General features: G+C 38.9%; 1 protein-coding gene across 1 annotated transcript; it reads right to left on the bottom strand.

Annotated features, from left to right (window-relative positions):
* Window positions 1-11,535: 11,535 nt before the first annotated feature.
* On the bottom strand, window positions 11,536-19,317 carry LOC138050379 (uncharacterized). The gene is made up of 3 exons (XM_068896717.1): window positions 19,221-19,317; window positions 14,322-14,615; window positions 11,536-12,204 (listed from the first exon to the last, which is right to left on the bottom strand). The coding sequence occupies exons 1-3, from the start codon at window positions 19,309-19,311 to the stop codon at window positions 11,549-11,551; spliced, it is 1,041 nt and encodes a 346-aa protein (XP_068752818.1). The 5' UTR covers window positions 19,312-19,317; the 3' UTR covers window positions 11,536-11,548.
* Window positions 19,318-19,324: the final 7 nt, after the last annotated feature.

Here is a 19,324-nt window from a genome sequence, read left to right as displayed (position 1 = left end):
CCCATGCACAACTATAGCTCACTTATTGGGATACAAGCTTTAAAGGGGAGTTAGTAAACTAAGTAAAAATGAATGGAAATAAGTAAATGGGGAAAGCATTTTCAATGATCATGACGGTAATTTGTTTATTACACATATTGTGAAAATTGAACATATTCAGTCTACTGGAAATACGAGTCATTTTTTCCGATACCGCAAGTTTACATACATAACAGCAAAAAATTCAAGAGATAAATAAAAATCAATGCTTTCTAGACGCAATTAAGATATTTAACATAGTAAAGGTTTGCCCCGGCCGGCTTACACTTAAAAGCCCCATTATATATAACTACCATCGGAATCAAACTAAGTATCATTCAGTAATCACAGAGCACTGTTAAGATGCCGCTTGTAAGTCCTTCGGTTATGGGCCCACGTAATGAAAACAATAAAAGCTAAAAATAAACATCACTTAGAGAGAATATCCGATAATAGCTTAGTGGGTAAAGTGTGATGAAAATAAATCGACTTATTCGTGCAAAGGCGATTAACCAAGGACATGATAGACGGAAAACCTGACCATGTTTCGATCCAGATCAACACGCGTTGTATCAAAACGGCTTTACAGTGTAATTCTTTTTTGAAATTCGTTTTCTTAAAATTCCTGTCTTTGGTCCTCAATGGTAAAAAAACCTCTCAGTATATACATCATTACGAAGCTCTATACGTCCAAGGTTTACTACGGCGACAGATTATTATCTAAAAAGTTTACTAGTTGAAAAAACTGTGGCTAGATATTCTTTAGTTGTTGTTCCATAGTTTCCATGTAATACTCCAAAATCGATAAATAATACATTTTAATTTTCCAGCCGTCCGTTTTCGTCAACAAAACCATTGGCATGAACGTCTGTACACCCACATCTCTCCTTCACTTAATGGTGACAATGTCTGAATGGAACACTTTTTCTCGTTTTCTGTTGCAGGCATCATCACAATCCTATTAAAATAGCAAGGAATATTAATTCTGTTAATTTAATGTATAGGGCTAGCTTCAAAGATATAGATCCTCTTTACTTTCACGTACCAAAAGAAAAAAACGAAAACGCAACTTTTAGGCGCTTTGTAGTAACGCGCTATGCTTTCCTTACACCCATGAACTGGTGTACATACGCTTCAACACAACCTCTTAAAACATAAAGTGTTTAAGGAGAGTTCCTTCTTTTTTCAACTGGACGGTTACCATCTTATTGATTAAGCAAGTAAAAAAAGAACCAAATCAGTATATCCTCAAAAGTGGAATACACTAATAAATTCTCAACAGGTAAAAATATTTAATTCTGGATTATGTTCAAGGTAATGTAGGAAAATTTTCAGGTAATCTCGCGATTTTGATTTAAGAATTACATGACGTTATTTTAAAACCGAAGATCAAGATGTTTCTTTGGATTAATCTGATTATCTCGTTACTCTGCTCCCCTTGAATCTGAATCTTTCTCGAAATGCTCTCGTATCCGTTCCAATGCAATCTTGTCAACTATAAAATGGTATTATTCTTTCCTCACCTGATTTCTGCAGTGACTGGATGAGAGGCTGAGAGTAGCTGCAGGAACAAACTCCCATTACTCCTAAACAGTCCCCGCCACGTGTGCCCTTCACATCCGTATTGGTCACTTGTAATAGGCTCATTTTCCCATTGCATCTCCTTGATCCCTTGTCATTTCTGGGAAGTTTTCGAATATCCACCGAAAGGAGGCAACACTTTCCACCTCAGTCACCACCGTTTCTAATTGGCTCTTCTGAGAAATTAAAAAAAAAGATGTGTAAAACCAACTCAAAATTCTTAAATGTCTGACATCTAATTCAGCCCGAACTCTTCCAGTAAATTTCTTGATAATAAATAATGAGTAAAGCATGCATCTAAGCCAGTCGCTCGCCATTTTAATCTGCCTAACCACTCCAAAAAACACATGGCTATCTGCGGCCTTTCCCTACATCTAGGTACGACGGAAAGCCGCAAGAATCTGGAACAAAAATTCATCTTTCAAATCGGCACCCTTAATCCTCACGGTATTAACGAACGCTTTTCATTTAACTAATATATTCCTATTTTTCACGTTGCCATGTTACCACCAATAGCAATGTTACCACCAATACCTACTCTACTATAAAAACTACACGTAACCCATAATCCCTCGATTCGCTCTGACGAAGGGCTAACGCTCGAAACGTCAGCCCGTTTAGAATCTCTGTCAACTCTGTCAACTCCGTTGATAAAACCAAATTTTTGTATACTACTTCCCCACCGACGCAGCACCACAGTTTTTTTTTTAGAAACTACCTCTTCATTAATGAGTAAAGTGGTTCTTGTTTATCGGCCATTTTCGAAATGTCAGTATTCAGCTTGATAGAGAGGCAGTGCAGACAAAAATAATAGAAACACGTTGGAATGAAAGTAATATATCGCAAAAAGCCTATTGTGGCATAATGGGGCTTGTCAACGCTGACCTTGGACAACCTCATCTCAGGTCTTTTTTAAAGGGATAGTCGCACGAATTCCTTTTCTGGTCCGAGAAGTTTTTGTTATCTGGGCTTTTTGATAAACAGTATCATCCAGTATACAGTGATGCCTTACTGTGTTTTTGCCCAATGTCCGTTAAACCGATCAGTTACAGTGATGCCTACGTGTTTTGCTTTGATTGTCCGTTAAACTAAACTCGGTAAACATTCTAGCAGAATCAATTGTGAAATGAACGGGTGTAGTTTCTAAAGGAAATTTGTGGTGCTGCGTCGGTGGGGAAGTGGGAAATGGCGCTGCGTCGGTGGATTCGCTCTGACGAAAGGCTAACGCTCAAAACGTCAGCTTTCTTTTGGAGTTTCTGTACGGTAGCCAAATTTCTGTTGAGTCATAGCCTTCCACAGTGTATTGGAGTCAGGGTTATGAAACTTGACAAGTTCCTTGATTTCATGTTTTTGTTCATTCGGCCTTGATCGTGCACAAAACACACCTTTTTTCGAGAAGATAACCAACCAAATCTTTCGATTAAATTTTGCTAGCCCTTGCAAAGGGGAAACAACAGATTATGCAGGATCACGGTCAATTTCAACATCGATTGCAAGAATATTGTGCTAGTCCCTCGATTACCTATGCGTTGACGCTAAAAATCTTTGTTATCGCGAAAGATATCGCGCAAACAATTTAAGCTAGTTCTTTCCACGAGGATGAGCCTTCCTTTCTCTTACACCGCCGGTTAATTACTCTTACTTGTGAAAAATGTGTAAGAGAGGATATTGTCTTAAACAATACCTTCAGGGAACTTGTTATCGTCTATTTGACCTTGCTCCTGATGCGCACTTGTATATTCCCATGCAAGACTTTGCAACCACACCAAAAACAGAAGTCCGACGTTTTAATGAAGGCTTTCTACGTTCCCCTCGATTTTGCCCCTTCCGTAAAATAGCCATGCTCGTGGAGCTGGCCAAAAGAATCGTGGTGTTTGGGGGGGACTGGACCTCGACCTCAAGGAGTAGTCCCAGGTGCAGTCCCAACGCAATCGAGCTCCATTACTGGGAGACACCACTGTTAACGTTTTAACCGTGGTGCATTCAAACACCGTCCTCGGTTGTAGTTTGATCGTGTACGATTGTTTGGTCGTACTCGGTATATAGTAAACGTGAAGGACGTTCGCGCCAAAATCTTCCTACGGTGAGATTTTCTTCATTTCTCGCCTAGAGTTAGGTCATAAAGTACTTACTCCAAAATGAAAAAAAAAATGGGGGTCACCGACTTTGTTTCGGAGAAAATGGCAGTGGAAAAATGCCTTAATTTCGATAAATCTGTCATAATAACGAAAGGTAGCCTCATCTGCTCATCCATCGAAAATCCTAAAAATAAACTGTTAGAGTGAAGGTTTCCGTGCATAGGTTTTTAGGAGTGGGATTTTAAGATAATTTCATGCCGCTAGGGATGTCGTAAACAGTAGAGTTCATCCTGGACGAGCGTTTTCGTAACCTCTATCCGTTGCAACCACTACCGGAATTCGATGGCACGAGAGAAAGAAAATTTAAAAAAAAGATAACTTCTTACGGTGAGATTTTTTTCATTTATCATATTTTGTAGATAGTAAGTAGAGTAAGTGATTCATGATTAAAAAAATAGGGGTCACCGATGATCCAAGGGAGTAAAAAATCGATGTGATTTTACGAAGCTCTTGGAAAACTTCGTTTGTCACGTTTTGCGTGACCTGTCGGGGAAGGACTGGAACCCAAGAGAGGATCGATCGTTGAAGGGATGAAAGGTTTTTACCCCAAAAAAAAAGCTTTCTCGAGCACAGCAACGAAGTTTTTAAGCAGTCGTCATCTTCATTTGGTTAGTGTTTTGTATAATATTTCTCCATTGCCGTCATGCTCGTCTTCTGGAGTGTGTGTTTTTTTTGTGAAATTTAATCGCTGGTTTTTTCCACGCAGGTCCGCACTATTCAAGCGACGACGAGGACGAAAATACTGCTCTATTTTCACGAAAGTAAAGGAAAAGAACTTCAAAAACATACATTCACTTTGAACTTAAGTTCGTAGGGTAATAAAAAACATTAAAAAAAGAAACAGCCCCATTAAATTTACGCAACGGTTCGTCCTCGAGTTTTCCAAACTTTCAGCCACTACTCGATCGATCAGCTACCTTTTCCAGAGCTTTTCCATCCTCCCGCTCACTTCTCTTTAACGTTTCATGATGATTCGGAAATAAATGTGCCATTCTTTTGCCGGCCTGGAATTTTTCCCCGGCGTTTTTGTCGCCATGTTATTTTAACTAATGCTTGAAAAATATTTATGAAAGTCAAGTAGACTAGTGCACGACTGATAAAAACACACGCGAACATCAGTCGTGCAGTAGTCTACTGACTTTCCTAAATATTTTTAATCATTTTTGACTGATCACGATCTTCTCTTATCCAACGCTGTGCAAGACTTATCGTCCACGGTTTTTGCAAAGGTTTTCAAACCTCAACTTCACTAATGCTCGAAGTAATGCGTGACATATTACAGTCGCGTTACCTGCGCAGTACGTTGCGCATTTACATGAAAAGTCATGTGACACTACACGTGAAAGCTAGCGCTCAGAAGGTCAGTTGATTTCTTCTCGCCCGCTACATAGTTCTTAGCCATCTGGATTACGATTATATGCTAGGAGAATGAGGAAGTAACTGGTAAAACCTTCTTCTGATGTCATTCAATCACGCGGTTTAATTGGTTTGCAACACCTTACACAGGTGCAATTAATATTTTCTCATCCCCTACCAAACTAGGAAAAATCACAATTGGCTTTACACTCGATTGTTTTATATTCTCTAGTAGAAAATGCTTCTGATTTTATCTATTCCAGCAGGCCCTTGAAGCTTATGATCAGCCACTGGGTATGTTCTTTTCCACATCTCTTCCGACGGCGCTAATCAGATTAGTTAACCAGAAAAACAGATTTGAATGAAGACAAATGCGGATTTTTAGACAAGCCCACAAAGCAGAATCCCTTAACAAGAGGAAGAGTATCTCAGAGAACTCTCTCGACTGAATGAGTCGACAGTTTCTGCTGTCTCGAGCAAAAATTCAATAGAAACAGGTCAAGATTGAACAACCCCACCACCTGTTAAAAAGTGTGTAGGAAATGGACGTCCAAGGTGAAACAACGAAAACAATTATCTACTGATAACTGGAACCGCTAATGGAAAATGCCATGCAATCTTCCCGATAACAGGTCTTTATAATAATCCAATACCGATCAAAAAGAGAAAACACTCAATTCAGTCAATGACGAACTTATGAATGAATTTTAAAAAGGGAAAACAAACACGAAATGATAAGAGAAAATCATATATGCTTATATAACTGTACATAGCCAAATGGTTTGCCTCTTGCCAGTTGGTGTTCTTAACCTGTTTTGTTCATTTGTTGTTCAGTTTTTCATCTGTTTAAATTTTCTGGCCCACAATGAAAACTACTGGGTTTACCAGTAGTATTATTGTGTTGGCCATTAGAGGATTTATATTTATATATTATATTATCATCCTCCTTGTAAGAATTGCTGTTAAGGTATGTTAGGATCAGCATCCCACAAATGCACGAATTTGAACAAAAAGCAAGAAAGAAAAATTAATGTCACTGTCATAGTGTGCAATTATTAATGTTACATTGCATGACAGTTTGTTATTATCATGCCTGCATTTCTTTCAGTGCAGTTTTCTGGTACAAAACAAATTACCTTGTGCTTGATTTTAATACAGTTCTAGAGTTATAAGTCATCTTGTGTTCTCACTGTTGTTTACCAAGGAGTTTTTTATTCGAGAACATAGCAAGTGATTTTTTTGTGCTTTTTGAAATTTCATGATTGAGTAAGTATTGAAATCAAAAGTAATCCCAACATTAAAAAAAAAAAACCCTGATTCAAGTAAATTCTCAAGGCTATCTACCCGAATGCAAGCACTGGATTTTTCCTCCTATAGGAAGGCTGTACAGATCAACACCAATCATTTCAAATTTTTTGATATGCCTCTCAGTGAGCAGGAATAGGGGAAATAAATAAAGAACTCTCCAAGCAGAGAGGAGAAAAATCAAACTCCTGTCACATATAGGGCTAAGAGAGAATGAATCCTTTGGAAAGCAAATGAGCCAAGACACAAAAAAAAAACGAGGATTGTGCTTACTTGGACTTCGGCAGCAAAAAGTGGAATGACGAGAAGGGTGACTACGGTATAGCCACTGGTCCCTTTGTTAAATCCCGATTAGCACGACTGAATCATGGGTAAGTGTGACCAAAAAGAGTGCGTGCACGTTTATCACGATTGGTGCCAATCGGGTCTCGTACTGGCGTGCGTAGAATTAAAACTAGAATTTGCAACGCTCCTATCAGACAGACGAAAAAAAAAAGGGTTTGCCCCAAAGGATATACTGGCTCTCTTTGGTTAACCATAGGCGGGGGAGTACAAAAACACTCCGGTGAGTTATGCTGGCGGGTGAATCCAGCTTGTCGCCTGAGCGATTCTATGAGAGTTGAGCCGAGTCAGCCGAATTCTATGTGACTTAATGTCTATTCTATCTTTTTTTTTTTTTTTTTTTCCTCGGTTTCTCCCGGTTTTCACGGGCTAAAACGACGACAAAACACATGCGACTTTCAGAGAGAGCGTATCTGTTCATGATCGACGTTACGGCAAACGTAACATTAACCTTGCGCATGAATAAAGTATTGCATGGCTAGTAAATTTTAAAATGAATGAAGGGGTAGTTTCTAAAGAAAACTGTGGTGCTGCGTCGGTGGGGAAGTAGTGTACAAAAATTTGTTTTTCAACGGAGTTGATAATGTAAATTGACCACCGTACAGTGCTATCTTTAAAAGCAGGAATGGGGAATGTGAGAATGGAAATGGAAAATAGAGAATGGGGAACTGGGAAATCTTTTAAAAAGCGGGAATCTTTAAAACTGGGAATCTTTAAAACGGGAATCTTTAAAAGCGGAATCTTTAAAACTGGGAATCTTTAAAACCAGGAATCTTTAAAACGGGAATCTTTAAAACCGGGAATCTTTAAAATGAGGAATCTTTAAAACCGGAATCTTTAAATCGGGGAATCTTTAAAATGGGGAATCTTTAAAGCGGGGAATCTTTAAAAGCGGGAATCTTTAAAACGGGGAATCTTTAAAAGCGGGAATCTTTAAAACGGGGAATCTTAAAAGCGGGAATCTTTAAAATGTCCAGAAATATAGTGGACTTGACTTTCCTTGAACTTGATTATTGAGTGAATATTGGTTCCCATTTTTTATTCATCTTGATGCCCCAGACCCAAGGCCCATGGTCAAGGCCAGCCATCCTCTTTCATCTGAACTTAAAGTTTTTAAATTGCATATTGATTCGTTTATGTACCTGCCACCGAGCACGAAAAATCAGCGTGAGCTACACGCTAGCGAATCGAAAAAGCATGACCCATAATTTCAAAAACATTTTGCTGTTTCATTTTACACCACGTATTCTAAAAGTTTATTGACAACATTTCTGAAGAGAAGCCATCACTCTGATGTCCGGACGTGGTTTAGTCCACGCAACTGGGGCATCAAGTGAATAAAAAATAGGAACCAATATTCACTCAATAATCAAGTTCAAGGAAAATTCCCGCTTTTAAAGATAGCCACCGTACAGAGATTCTAAAAGCTGACGTTTCGAGCGTTAGCCCTTCGTCAGAGCGAATCGAGGGATTATGGGTTACGTGTAGTTTTATAGTAGAGTAGGAGCTACGCTATTGGTGGTAACATGGCAACGTGAAAAATAGGAATATATTAGTTAAATGAAAAGCGTTCGTTAATACCGTGAGGATTAAGGGTGCCGATTTGAAAGATGAATTTTTGTTCCAGATTCTTGCGGCTTTCCGTCGTACCTAGATGTAGGGAAAGGCCGCAGATAGCCATGTGTTTTTTGGAGTGGTAGGCAGATTAAAATGGCGAGCGACTGGCTTAGATGCATCCTTGTCATTCTTCTCAACATCGCGGAGGTGTTCGCGGAATCGGTCACCTAGTCGTCTACCTGTCTCACCAATGTATAATTTATTGCATAACGTGCAGGTTATGCAATTAATGACATTTGCGGAGGTACATGTGAAACGATCGGGATCTTAACAGATCGCTTAGGTCCCGATATCTTGCTAGTGTTAACAATGAAAAGACAAGTTTTGCATCTTGAGCGCGCGCATTTGAAAGTGCCGGGTTGCTCGTTAGTTTTGAGCGCGCTTCTAACTAAAAAGTTGCCTACGTTTTTGTCGCGTTTGAATGAAATAAGTGGAGGTTGCGAAAAGATTCTACCAGTCTCGGGATCATTTTGGAGTAATTTAAAATTACTAAGAATGATGCTTTTGACTGCGTGATTATGAGGATGGAAAGTGAGGGTGAATGGAATTCTGTCATTCTTATCTTTTTGTGACGTTTGTAGTGATGACTGTCGATCAAATTGTTGGGCGCGATGATGGCCCGCTTTGACCACAGAGACAGGATAGCCACGTTTTTCGAAGAACTGGCACATCTCCTCTGATTTGCTGGAAAAATCAAAGTCATCACTACATAGACGTCGAAGTCTAAGAAATTGAGAATAAGGAATGGAGTTCTTGACATGTGATGGATGTGACGATGAATACAACAAATAACTGTGTGAATCAGTAGGTTTGTAGTGCACACTAGTACATAGCACGTCGCCTCTAATAGAAACTTTGATATCTAGGAAAGTTAATGAAGTTTCCGAAATTTCCCTGGTATATTTAAGAGCCGGATGAAAAGAGTTGACGGAGGTTATAAATTGATCGAGTTTTTCTCTGCTGGATGAAATAGCGCCTATGCAGTCGTCGATGTAGCGGCCGTAGAGTTCAGGTTTGGGGCCGTTGTACTGTTTAAAAAAATGGTGTTCAACATATCCTACAAAAAGATTGGCATAGCTAGGTCCCATTCTTGTGCCCATCGCTACACCATTAATTTGTTTGTAATAGTTGCCGGCGAATGAAAAACAGTTAAGCGTTAAAACTAGTTCGGCAAGGCGGAGGAGCGTTTCCGAGCTATGTTCTTTGACAGTGCGTTGATCAAAGAAGTGTTTAAGTGCTTTAAGTGAAGACCTTCGCTATTAGGAATGACTGTGCATAGAGATGTAATGTCCATGGTGAAAATAAGTTTGTCTTGGCCGGAGAAATTGAAATCGCGGAACATTTGTAGTGCGTGTGTACTGTCTTTAATGTATGATGGCAAAGATTTGACGATAGGCGTCATAATCCTGTCTAAGTAGCTACAAATGAGTTCGGTGGGGCAACTACAGGCAGAAACGATAGGGCGACCTGGGTTGTTGGGTTTGTGAATTTTAGGCAAGAAGTAAATGCACGAAATTCTAGGGGTGTTGATGATGAGATTAGTGGCAGTGTCCGGTAATTCTTGATTAACTATAAGATTTTGAATGGTGTCTTTGACAAGTTTTTTTATTTTGGAAGTGAGATCTTTAGGGATTTTGGCATAAAACGAGGTATCCGAAAGTTGCCGCAAAGCTTCTTTTTGGTAAAGGTCGCACTGCCAAACAACTACCGCGCCGCCTTTGTCGGCCGATTTGACAACTATGTCAAAGATTTTTCAGCGCCGCCCACTCTTCCGAGGAAAGGTTGGAAAATTTAGTGTTGCGATTGAATTTAAGTTTGTGAATGTCGTGACGGCATTTTTTGGTGAAAAAATCTAAAGAGGCAAATTGTCCCTCTGGGGGAGTCCATTTGGATTTGCGAACTAGAAGTGTTTCAAAAATATCTTTATTAGAAGTGTCCGAATCATCCTCTTTGTAGTGAAAAAAGGCTTTTAACTGAACGCGGCGAAGGATTTTTTCCGATCGTTTCACATGTACCTCCGCAAATGTCATTTATTGCATAACCTGCACGTTATGCAATAAATTATGCATTGGTGAGACAGGTAGACGACTAGGTGACCGATTCCGCGAACACCTCCGCGATGTTGAGAAGAATGACAAGGATGCATCTAAGCCAGTCGCTCGCCATTTTAATCTGCCTAACCACTCCAAAAAACACATGGCTATCTGCGGCCTTTCCCTACATCTAGGTACGACGGAAAGCCGCAAGAATCTGGAACAAAAATTCATCTTTCAAATCGGCACCCTTAATCCTCACGGTATTAACGAACGCTTTTCATTTAACTAATATATTCCTATTTTTCACGTTGCCATGTTACCACCAATAGCGTAGCTCCTACTCTACTATAAAAACTACACGTAACCCATAATCCCTCGATTCGCTCTGACGAAGGGCTAACGCTCGAAACGTCAGCTTGTAGAATCTCTGTACGGTGGCCAATTTACATTATCAACTCCGTTGATAAAACCAAATTTTTGTATAGTAAATTTTAAGTTTATTAGTCAACACACCAATAAGCAATCATGTTAAGTTTACTTTAGTTTGTCTCGGTCGAGAATCATTCCATAGTCGACGGATGTATCGGTCAACACAGTCAGTAGTGGAAATTGTGTTCATTATGTTAGTTGCACGCAGATGTACTTGTTGTGATCGCGTTTTTGGCATTGAAAATACAGACACCAAGAAAAAGGATGCCCTAAAGGGAAAGGCGGAGACGGCAAGCTCATTCCCGAGTCTAAGCGGTTTGCAATTCAATGTGGTGGCAGGGTGATAGGAGAAGAAGCAAGGCTGGTTAAACAGGGAAAGGAATAATGATATTTTATGTTCTTCAAAATTTCGAAAGGCACTGCCTTTCTTCATCAGGGTTTTACAAGCCTTAGCTTTCGGGAAATAGTTCGTTCATAAAAAAAAAAAAAACGTGATACCAAGGGATTTGATGGACTTGTTATATAGTTTTGCGGAACAACTGATGACATAAAACTGTTATATTGGGAGTTAAAATGTAATTTTATTAGCTTCATGCTGATGCTAATTACCTTTTATCTAGCAATAACTGCTCTTACTTTAGAGACCACAGTTTAAGTTATTATTCATTTTTAAACGCGTGGAAATTTTAACGTAAAAGCGCCTTACGAATTTTTCTCGTTATAGAGTCAGAGTTTAATGTTATATGTGGACAATCCACAGTCACTTTTGCCTGGAAACAATTTTACTCCCGACTGTCCTGAGGGAGTAAGGAGAGCCTCCAGGTCTGCGACACTCATCTGCGTGAGGTGTAGCTGAGTTTGATCGGGATGGTTGTTACTCATTACTGCAAATGATGTGACTGGTTGCCATCTCGCTCTTTTTGCCGGCGGCGCAGTTGTTGATAGTGGCTGCCACACGCAACAGCCTGCTGCCCAAACCGCGCGAGGAGTACCCAGAGTTTGACTAGTACCCTTACTTGTAAATGTGTATTGAGGACATCTCTGCGTAATGGAGGTGTCTTGTACAGGATCTCCGCCACCTGATGGTATTTTCAGGCCAATATCGGATATCCCCGTCAGCATGTAAAGGGTTCCGTCACCTTTTCCACATGTATTTTTGGCGTAATTGCGCATCTTTTCCTCTTGTCTCCCCCACTGGAAGCTGTTAAACTGCTGGAACTGTGGTACTGCGTTTGATAAAGTGTATGTAGCTTTCATATGATTTGTATCGAAGGAATTTATGGCTGAAGGATTCATGTGACCTCGGCTGAGCTGAGGGCTTCCCGTCTTTGCCTTGCAAGTGCTGATTGCGTTTGAGTAAGCTTTATTTACACCAACAACTCCTGCGGATACATACAAGATAAGTCAACCGAATTTATATCTCAAGAAATGTCTCGGAAAACAAGATAAAAAACAGAAAAATCCTCTCACTAGCTATAATCTTTCTTTGCCGTTATTATGGCCGGGGTCGTACTTAATCTATTTATATTTTAACCACCATGTTCGGATCTACAAGTCAGTTTTCATACCACTTGTCACATGTTTTCAACATATTTAAACAAAAAAAACTTTTTTTTTTCTGAAATTCTACTAGTTTGGGTCACTCAAATTAAGTATTTTTATTTCTTAACTAGCTGCAAATGAGCAAATTCCCTTTGATTTTAGGGTGTACAAAAAGACATTCTCATAAAGGTATCTGGTTGAGAAGGCTTTAAATAACAATGACCTGAACCAGCTGCAGGTTGCTGATCGGAGGTTTTCGTTAAAAGTAATGGATTGGTAAAGCTGCTCATTGTTGCAGACTCAGAAAAAGAGCGGTCTTGCGCATTATAAGGATTTCCATCTGGTAAGGCCAACAATAGACCCTTGTCCAATTTGGCGGCAACTGATTAGAAAGAGTTCAAATTGAACTGAATATAAAACTAATACCAAAAAATAAAGAAAGAGCACATAAGTATATATTTTAGTTGTCCAGTGAAGATTTACGTCGCAGGGTGTTATGTTGCCCAGGAAAACTTCAGTTTAGATTTACTGACGTTTGAATGACTCCCCGCCGTGCCCCCAGTCATAAAAACGTGTGTAATTTTTTTTGCAACAATTTATTAGCTGATAAAACACCTAATATGCTGAGACTTTGTAGCGTCACTAAATTAAAGGTGCCCTTTCTAGTACTGGCATACGTGTTTTTTTATTATTATTATTATTTTTTTTTATTTTAACTTATTTGTGTTTTCGGCCGCCATTTTTGGCTGCCATTTTGAATAAATTACTTGGAGAGCTGAACACGCCCCAGTTTTCCAATGAAGCGGCAGAGGACTTTTTTTCGTGTTTGCATAGCGTCATCTAAACACGAGTGGGCTTGGGAGAATGCCCGACAGTTATGCAAGCCCGAGACGCAGTCGTGGATTTGCATAACTGTCGAGTATTTTTCCAACTCCCCGAGTTAAAAGAATACCCAGTCACCTATTGCTTTTTTTTAAAATTTTATTTCATTTTTTTTAAATAAAATGTTTCTCGAAAATAATTCGACAAATGAAGGAGAATGCTGTTTATTTACTTCTTGACCAAAATAGCTTTTCTTGCTACAAGCTCATATTTCCTATCAGTCAATAAAAACGCGCATCTGACGACACTTAACCAATCCAAATTCATGCGACATCACAAAGGTGTTTATATACTCTTATCTTTTTACACCTATTAACCAATGCGAGAGCACGTACTATTCTCATAAATTTCTAATATAACGTAAAGAATAACAAATAAAACGTTCTAATTGGTCAAGGTCTTCAAATGAATAACTGATGTTCAATTTAGTGATGATCTCTTTTCTTCCAACCCAGTGTAAGACATATTCCGTACTAAACTCCATAGCATCTCGGGTTTGTTAATCATCCCAATAAACCAAATTTCACTCATTTATTAACGCGGGGGTAATCATGAAAAACCAAATTGAACTTCTCTGCAACCAAGTGAATCAATAGAGTGATTGCAAACATGGTGGCCAGTAAGTTATTATTTCGTCTTTATGTTAATTAACCTCACTAGTCAGCTTGACGTCTCAGATAAGTAGTATGGTTAGTACACAAGCGTATCGTCTAGGCATGAGTTCACTTGCTCAAAGCATGATTAGCGCTAACCGAGTTTAACTACCTTAGAGACGTATAGCTTTCGATACCTCTTAACCAATGGTTAGCACCAACAGCCACTGACTAGTGCTTCATTCTTCTTACAGGACTCATCAGTATGGCGTAGCTGTCACGGGGAAAAACTGCCGAAGCCCTTTATATTTTGTCCTTTACTGCCAAGGCGGGCAGAGCAAACCTCTTTAATTTTACTGCTGACAATGTATCATTGAATCTTCTCATGACAAACATTACTTTGATCAAATATCAATATAAAACAGAAAGAAAGCGGCGAAGGAGTCAAGAAAATTTAAAAAAAAAAAAAAAAAACTACCCACCTGGAGTAGTCCTCCAACCGCTTGACCCTTGCTTCCTCGTATACGTTCCAATCTTTTTCGCCTGATCTGGGTCCAACTTGTAGGCCGAATAAAAAGGGATGTTTCTGTTCTTATCAAATAGCGTAACAAAATACACCTTGCTTCCAGTCTGTCTCCGTTTCTGCTCTATTAATAATGCCCTACTCGTCGTCGACAATGCACTATTCGGCAGGTTTTGGGGAGGCTTCAAGCCGGCGAAAAACGCTTGCGCTGTGGTGCTGAGGGTACGGCGAGTACCTGTTAAGGATTCGTTCTCTGGTGAAGAGAAAAGGCAAGTTTAAAAGAGCGCATGACAAAACATTAAAGTTCAATTTTATGAAATTGAGAAGGCAGTATGGAAAATGTGTTTCGCTCTCTTCAACGAAGAAACGTTACTTGGGCCTTTGTAATTCGTTCGTCGCACAAATTTTACAAGTGCTACAGTTGCTACCTCTTTAAACAGCTGCTTGCCATGTTTTTTTTTTGTCAACCTGTTAAGGTAAAGGTTGACTTTTTTCTATCAAAACTTTCAACTATTTTATTGCAAAATAGGATAAGATTTCCAAATGGATCAAAGCGCGCTTTCCCCTCTGCAAAAAATGAATTATCACTACACGTGATAAACATTGCTGACATTGTTTTATAGGCTAACTTATTTTTACTCTTTGAGTCGGAAAAGGAAAATATACATGACAAATCTGACTTGCTTACAACAATGGATAGAGTGGTTTTCAATTGAACGTTGAAAAAAAGAACGAAACAAAAGCAATGAACTTTTTTAGCTTGTTCGTTTTTCAATAATAACGTTGGAGACGATTCTGTTGTTGTTGTTGTTGTTTTTTTTTTCAAATTCCCGATTGATAGAGATTTATGTGTACACTCGATAGTTTTAAGTCCGAAGGAAGGAGAACTTTTAGGTTTAGAATGGGGGATATTTCATGTAAGCAACATAATATTCCCTGATGAAAGTTCCGGCGTCAGATGCCAATATTCCAAAGAGTTGGAAAAAACCTGATGTCTTTAAGTTACTTGACACACAAAAAAAAATTGGAAATTCTTCGAATTCTTTGTTAGACCACGCGTAGTGGTGGGTAAGTATCTCGAAATATTTTATCTAGGGGAGGGTGAGTATACTGTCTTTTGAGAAGAAAGTGGGAAATGTCGCTCACCTACTCCCCTTACGATAATCTGTGGTCGATATCCGAAATAGTCGATGGGGATGGAGAGGTAAGTCATATGTCTAGTTCTAAGCGGATCGGTCCGCCATTTTGATATCGCTTTCCCGTGGAAGTTCACAAAACATGATGACTTAGCACTAACCGTACGGTACCGCTCGTATCTTTAATTTAATGCTATGTGTTTTACGCATACGGCCTTGTGATGTTGGACTGGATTTGATGCTTAGATGTAAAGCAAAGGCAACAGTCGCGTTTTTGGCGCGAAAAAAAATTAATAAGCTTGTCAAAAGGTATAAGTAATTTCAACTTGCGTTTTCAAACAGTTTTTGAATCGAACTTCAAACTTTAATAAAAGGTTAATCTTCGGCTAATGTTCGACCAATTTTCTTCCTTCTCTCTAACTAAGCATACTAGCTGAAAAACAATTGTAAAAGACCGTTTTCAATCTACTTTCCAGCAATATAAAAGTTCCAGGAGAGGTATTACGAATGTTATTGGGATTTTGCCCAAAATTTGCTGAATTATAGCCTTTATTACCTTGTTAGTATTGGATTATCTGAACAGTTCCATCTCCTGGTTGTCCGCCGCCAAATTGTATAAGAAGAACGTCTTTGCTTTACGATAGCCGTTTAAAGGATTTTCAGCATTATTTTACTGCTAGCATCAACCGATAAGAGAATTTCATCAGTTGATACGTGGTATTTTTTCCCATTAATACTCCTTTGAATTTTCTCCACTGTTGTCTCTCACGAAAATAAAAAAGAAAATAATGCATCTTATTATGATTTCGTACTCAATGAAACTTAAAGTGAACGCAATAAGCATTTCAATCAATTGAAGAAGACGATTTCAAGTAATCCCTTTGCCTTTGGTCTGTGGCAGTTTGGCTCTAAAGGTAGACGCTGGTGTGAGATTCGGAATCATGAAACTACGAAGAGTCAGCAGTGACATAATTTAGTCAGCGAGTTAGCGATAAGTCTTTTAATTTGTTATGCAGGTACCAGCTATATATTTCAGTAGAATTTTAGAGGCGATACAAAAAAAGAAAGTCCCTTGTACGGCATCGATTGTTTTAAGACCTCTCAGCATTTAAGACTTAATAGCTCTGAAGACAGGCCGGCGGGATGATGTGGAAAGTCGGTTGAGTAACCGCTGAGAAAAGTTCCAAACGGGTAGTATTACAACGAAGCTCAGACCTGTTTTTGGGGAAGATTTGCCCGTACTAAAATTAAAGTAATAACCTCAGTTAAGGGAACAAATCGAGTTCAATATCAGTTTAATTTGATTGTTAGGGAGGTATAAGACTTCTGGCAGTTTGGCCTAGAAAGCAAATTGCACATTTTGTCAAGTTGCTGAAAGCTGCTCTCAAATGGTAAATGTCTAAAAGTACCTGAGTGGCGTATGACATTGTAAATTACGTACCAGTATATCCTCATTGAAAAGGGCAGAATGTTTCACAACCACGTGTCGTGTCTTATGAGCGTGTCGTAGAATTTATTCAAAGGAAACAATTTGCACCAAGTATGAGAGGACGTGAGGGTACGTATCGAACTGCGAGAGAAGGTCAGGGAAGTAAGGAAAATAATTGGACACTGAACCTCCGAAAATGAACAAAAAAAATCATTTTTCTATTGGCTAAGCCTGAATAATTACTAAGGAAAACGAAACCTCACCGCTCACGTTTCAATGGTTGTACGTAAATACGTTATGCTGATAGTTGCTTGACTTCACCTAGGAGGACCGGTTAAAAAGGGTTAAAGGAGTTTACGCTCCGACGGAATAATGAGAGCTTAGAAAAGCACTGGCTGAAACATATCATATATTTTTTTCCCTTGGAATCTTGCCTTTTCGCTAGAGTTAAAAGTGTGTTTTGTCTTGAGAAGACTTTTCAGAGTACGCACTGAAATGGTAAAATTGGACAGTCATTCAAATTACGATGAACAACTGAGTCGTTACGAACCCAACTATTCAATATCTGATCAGTCTTGTATTCAGAGATTGCATGAAAGGCCATACACTAATTTCAAAACTCTGTCGACTAAGGTCTGACCACTGACTTTCTCATGTTTTTAGCAGAAGAATGCTACTACCATCCGTGGCGCTTCCGTAGTCAGGAATGTTCGGCAGCGAACAAAAACTTTGATTATTTGCTTTTAGATTGTTTGTTAAATAGAACTGGTAAGAAAATTATCTTGACGCTTGTGAACAATAAAAGATTTTCACACTTATTAAACTAAATTGCAAGAAACACAAAATTCTCTTTTTAACCCTGTCACTCCCAAGGGGTTCCCCATTGACGAGTAAAATCGTCTGGCGTTAGATAGAGTAAAATCTACTCCTACGTAAATGAAAGGGTTAAATGCGGTGATTTGCGTGGCTGCCCTACGTCATCAATTCCAAGAGTTACTTGCAGGCGTGTGGTGATAAAATCCAATTTATTTTGTTCGCGACTAGTTATGGTTATGGTGGTACACAAACTGTGTATTAATACTATACGTCTATACGCGTGGACTACAATGACACCCCCCGGATTTAGCCTCCAAGCAAAATCCCCGTTGGGGAAATTAAAACTACTCTCAAAATCCATTTTCTAGGCACAAAACCTTTCGTCATCTATCCGAATTGCTAAGTAAGGACCGATTGAGTTTCTCACTCTAACTTGCTTTCAAATAAGCTGGTGAAAAAAAAAGTCAGTTAAGTAAAATACCACTGCTTTGCATGTTGCACGTTGGGCTTTATTATTGGCATATTGCTCTTACCTATTGTTTCTTCGATTCTCTGGAAACATGGTCCAAGAACTTAATGGTCGCTTTAATACTTTTTTTTTTCCGTCAATATCAAAACTCACTTGCACAATCCCATGAAATTAGTGGAAAGACGTCAGTCTTTTGCAACAAGCAGATAGAACTATCTCTAAAATTGAAACTTCTCTGTAAACGGAAAAAAAAAACCAAACAACAAAAAAAAGCACTAGGACCTAAGAGTTGTTCACCAGAAATCGAAGTCCATTTGGGAATAGTTCTGCAAATGGCCTTTATTCAGTCACGACATCAGCCTTTCCCAGTCTCTTTCCTCTGTTTGAAGTCAATTTAGATACACAGTAATGAAAGAGAGCTATGAATTAAAACTTTTGACTGTAGTTTGGAGCTAATGTTTTCCAAATCGCTCTTAGCTATGGGTCTGTCACTATGCAATCGATAGCTTGGCAGATCTTTTTTCTTTTGCTTTGTTTTTTCTTTATGAGCAGAAGCTCTCTATTTGGGTAAAATATTTAAAGCAAAAATAAAGGAAAAAGTCTCTCACTCAGAGGAGATTGTTTTTAGAGATGCTTGCATTTGAGACCCGACGGCTTTTCAGAAGAGAGCGTTCTGCGATCTCTTAGCAGAAGGAGGGTCATAATAAAAAATGAAGTCCGAATTGTTTGACGTAAAACTGGCGGGGATAAGACTTTTTAGTGCCACTTTTAAAAAGTGCCATTTTTAAAAAGTAACCCACGCAGAAATATTGTCCTACATCTGTCGAAGTCATGGAAACGTGCATTTTAAAGACGTTTTTGCTTGTCGTTTCATTCTTATGGAATTACTGATTGTAATTTGAGAACATCAATTAAGGCTCGTTAAATACACAAATTCCGGGGCAGTTACTTACTGTTAGAAGAAATCCTTTGAATCTAGATTTATTATTAAAATCAATCAACACTTACCAAACTTTAAGCTTTGTCTCTGTGAAACCACAGCCTGAGTAGCTAACATTAACAGCAGCACAACAGCGGAGCAACCGTTTCCCTTCCACATTCTGCTAACTTGT

The sequence above is a fragment of the Montipora capricornis genome, chromosome 6, assembly GCF_036669925.1.
Source record: "Montipora capricornis isolate CH-2021 chromosome 6, ASM3666992v2, whole genome shotgun sequence".
NCBI lineage: Eukaryota > Metazoa > Cnidaria > Anthozoa > Scleractinia > Acroporidae > Montipora > Montipora capricornis.
The sequence above is the reverse complement of the archived record's forward strand: the minus strand, read 5'-3'. Positions and strand labels throughout refer to the sequence as shown.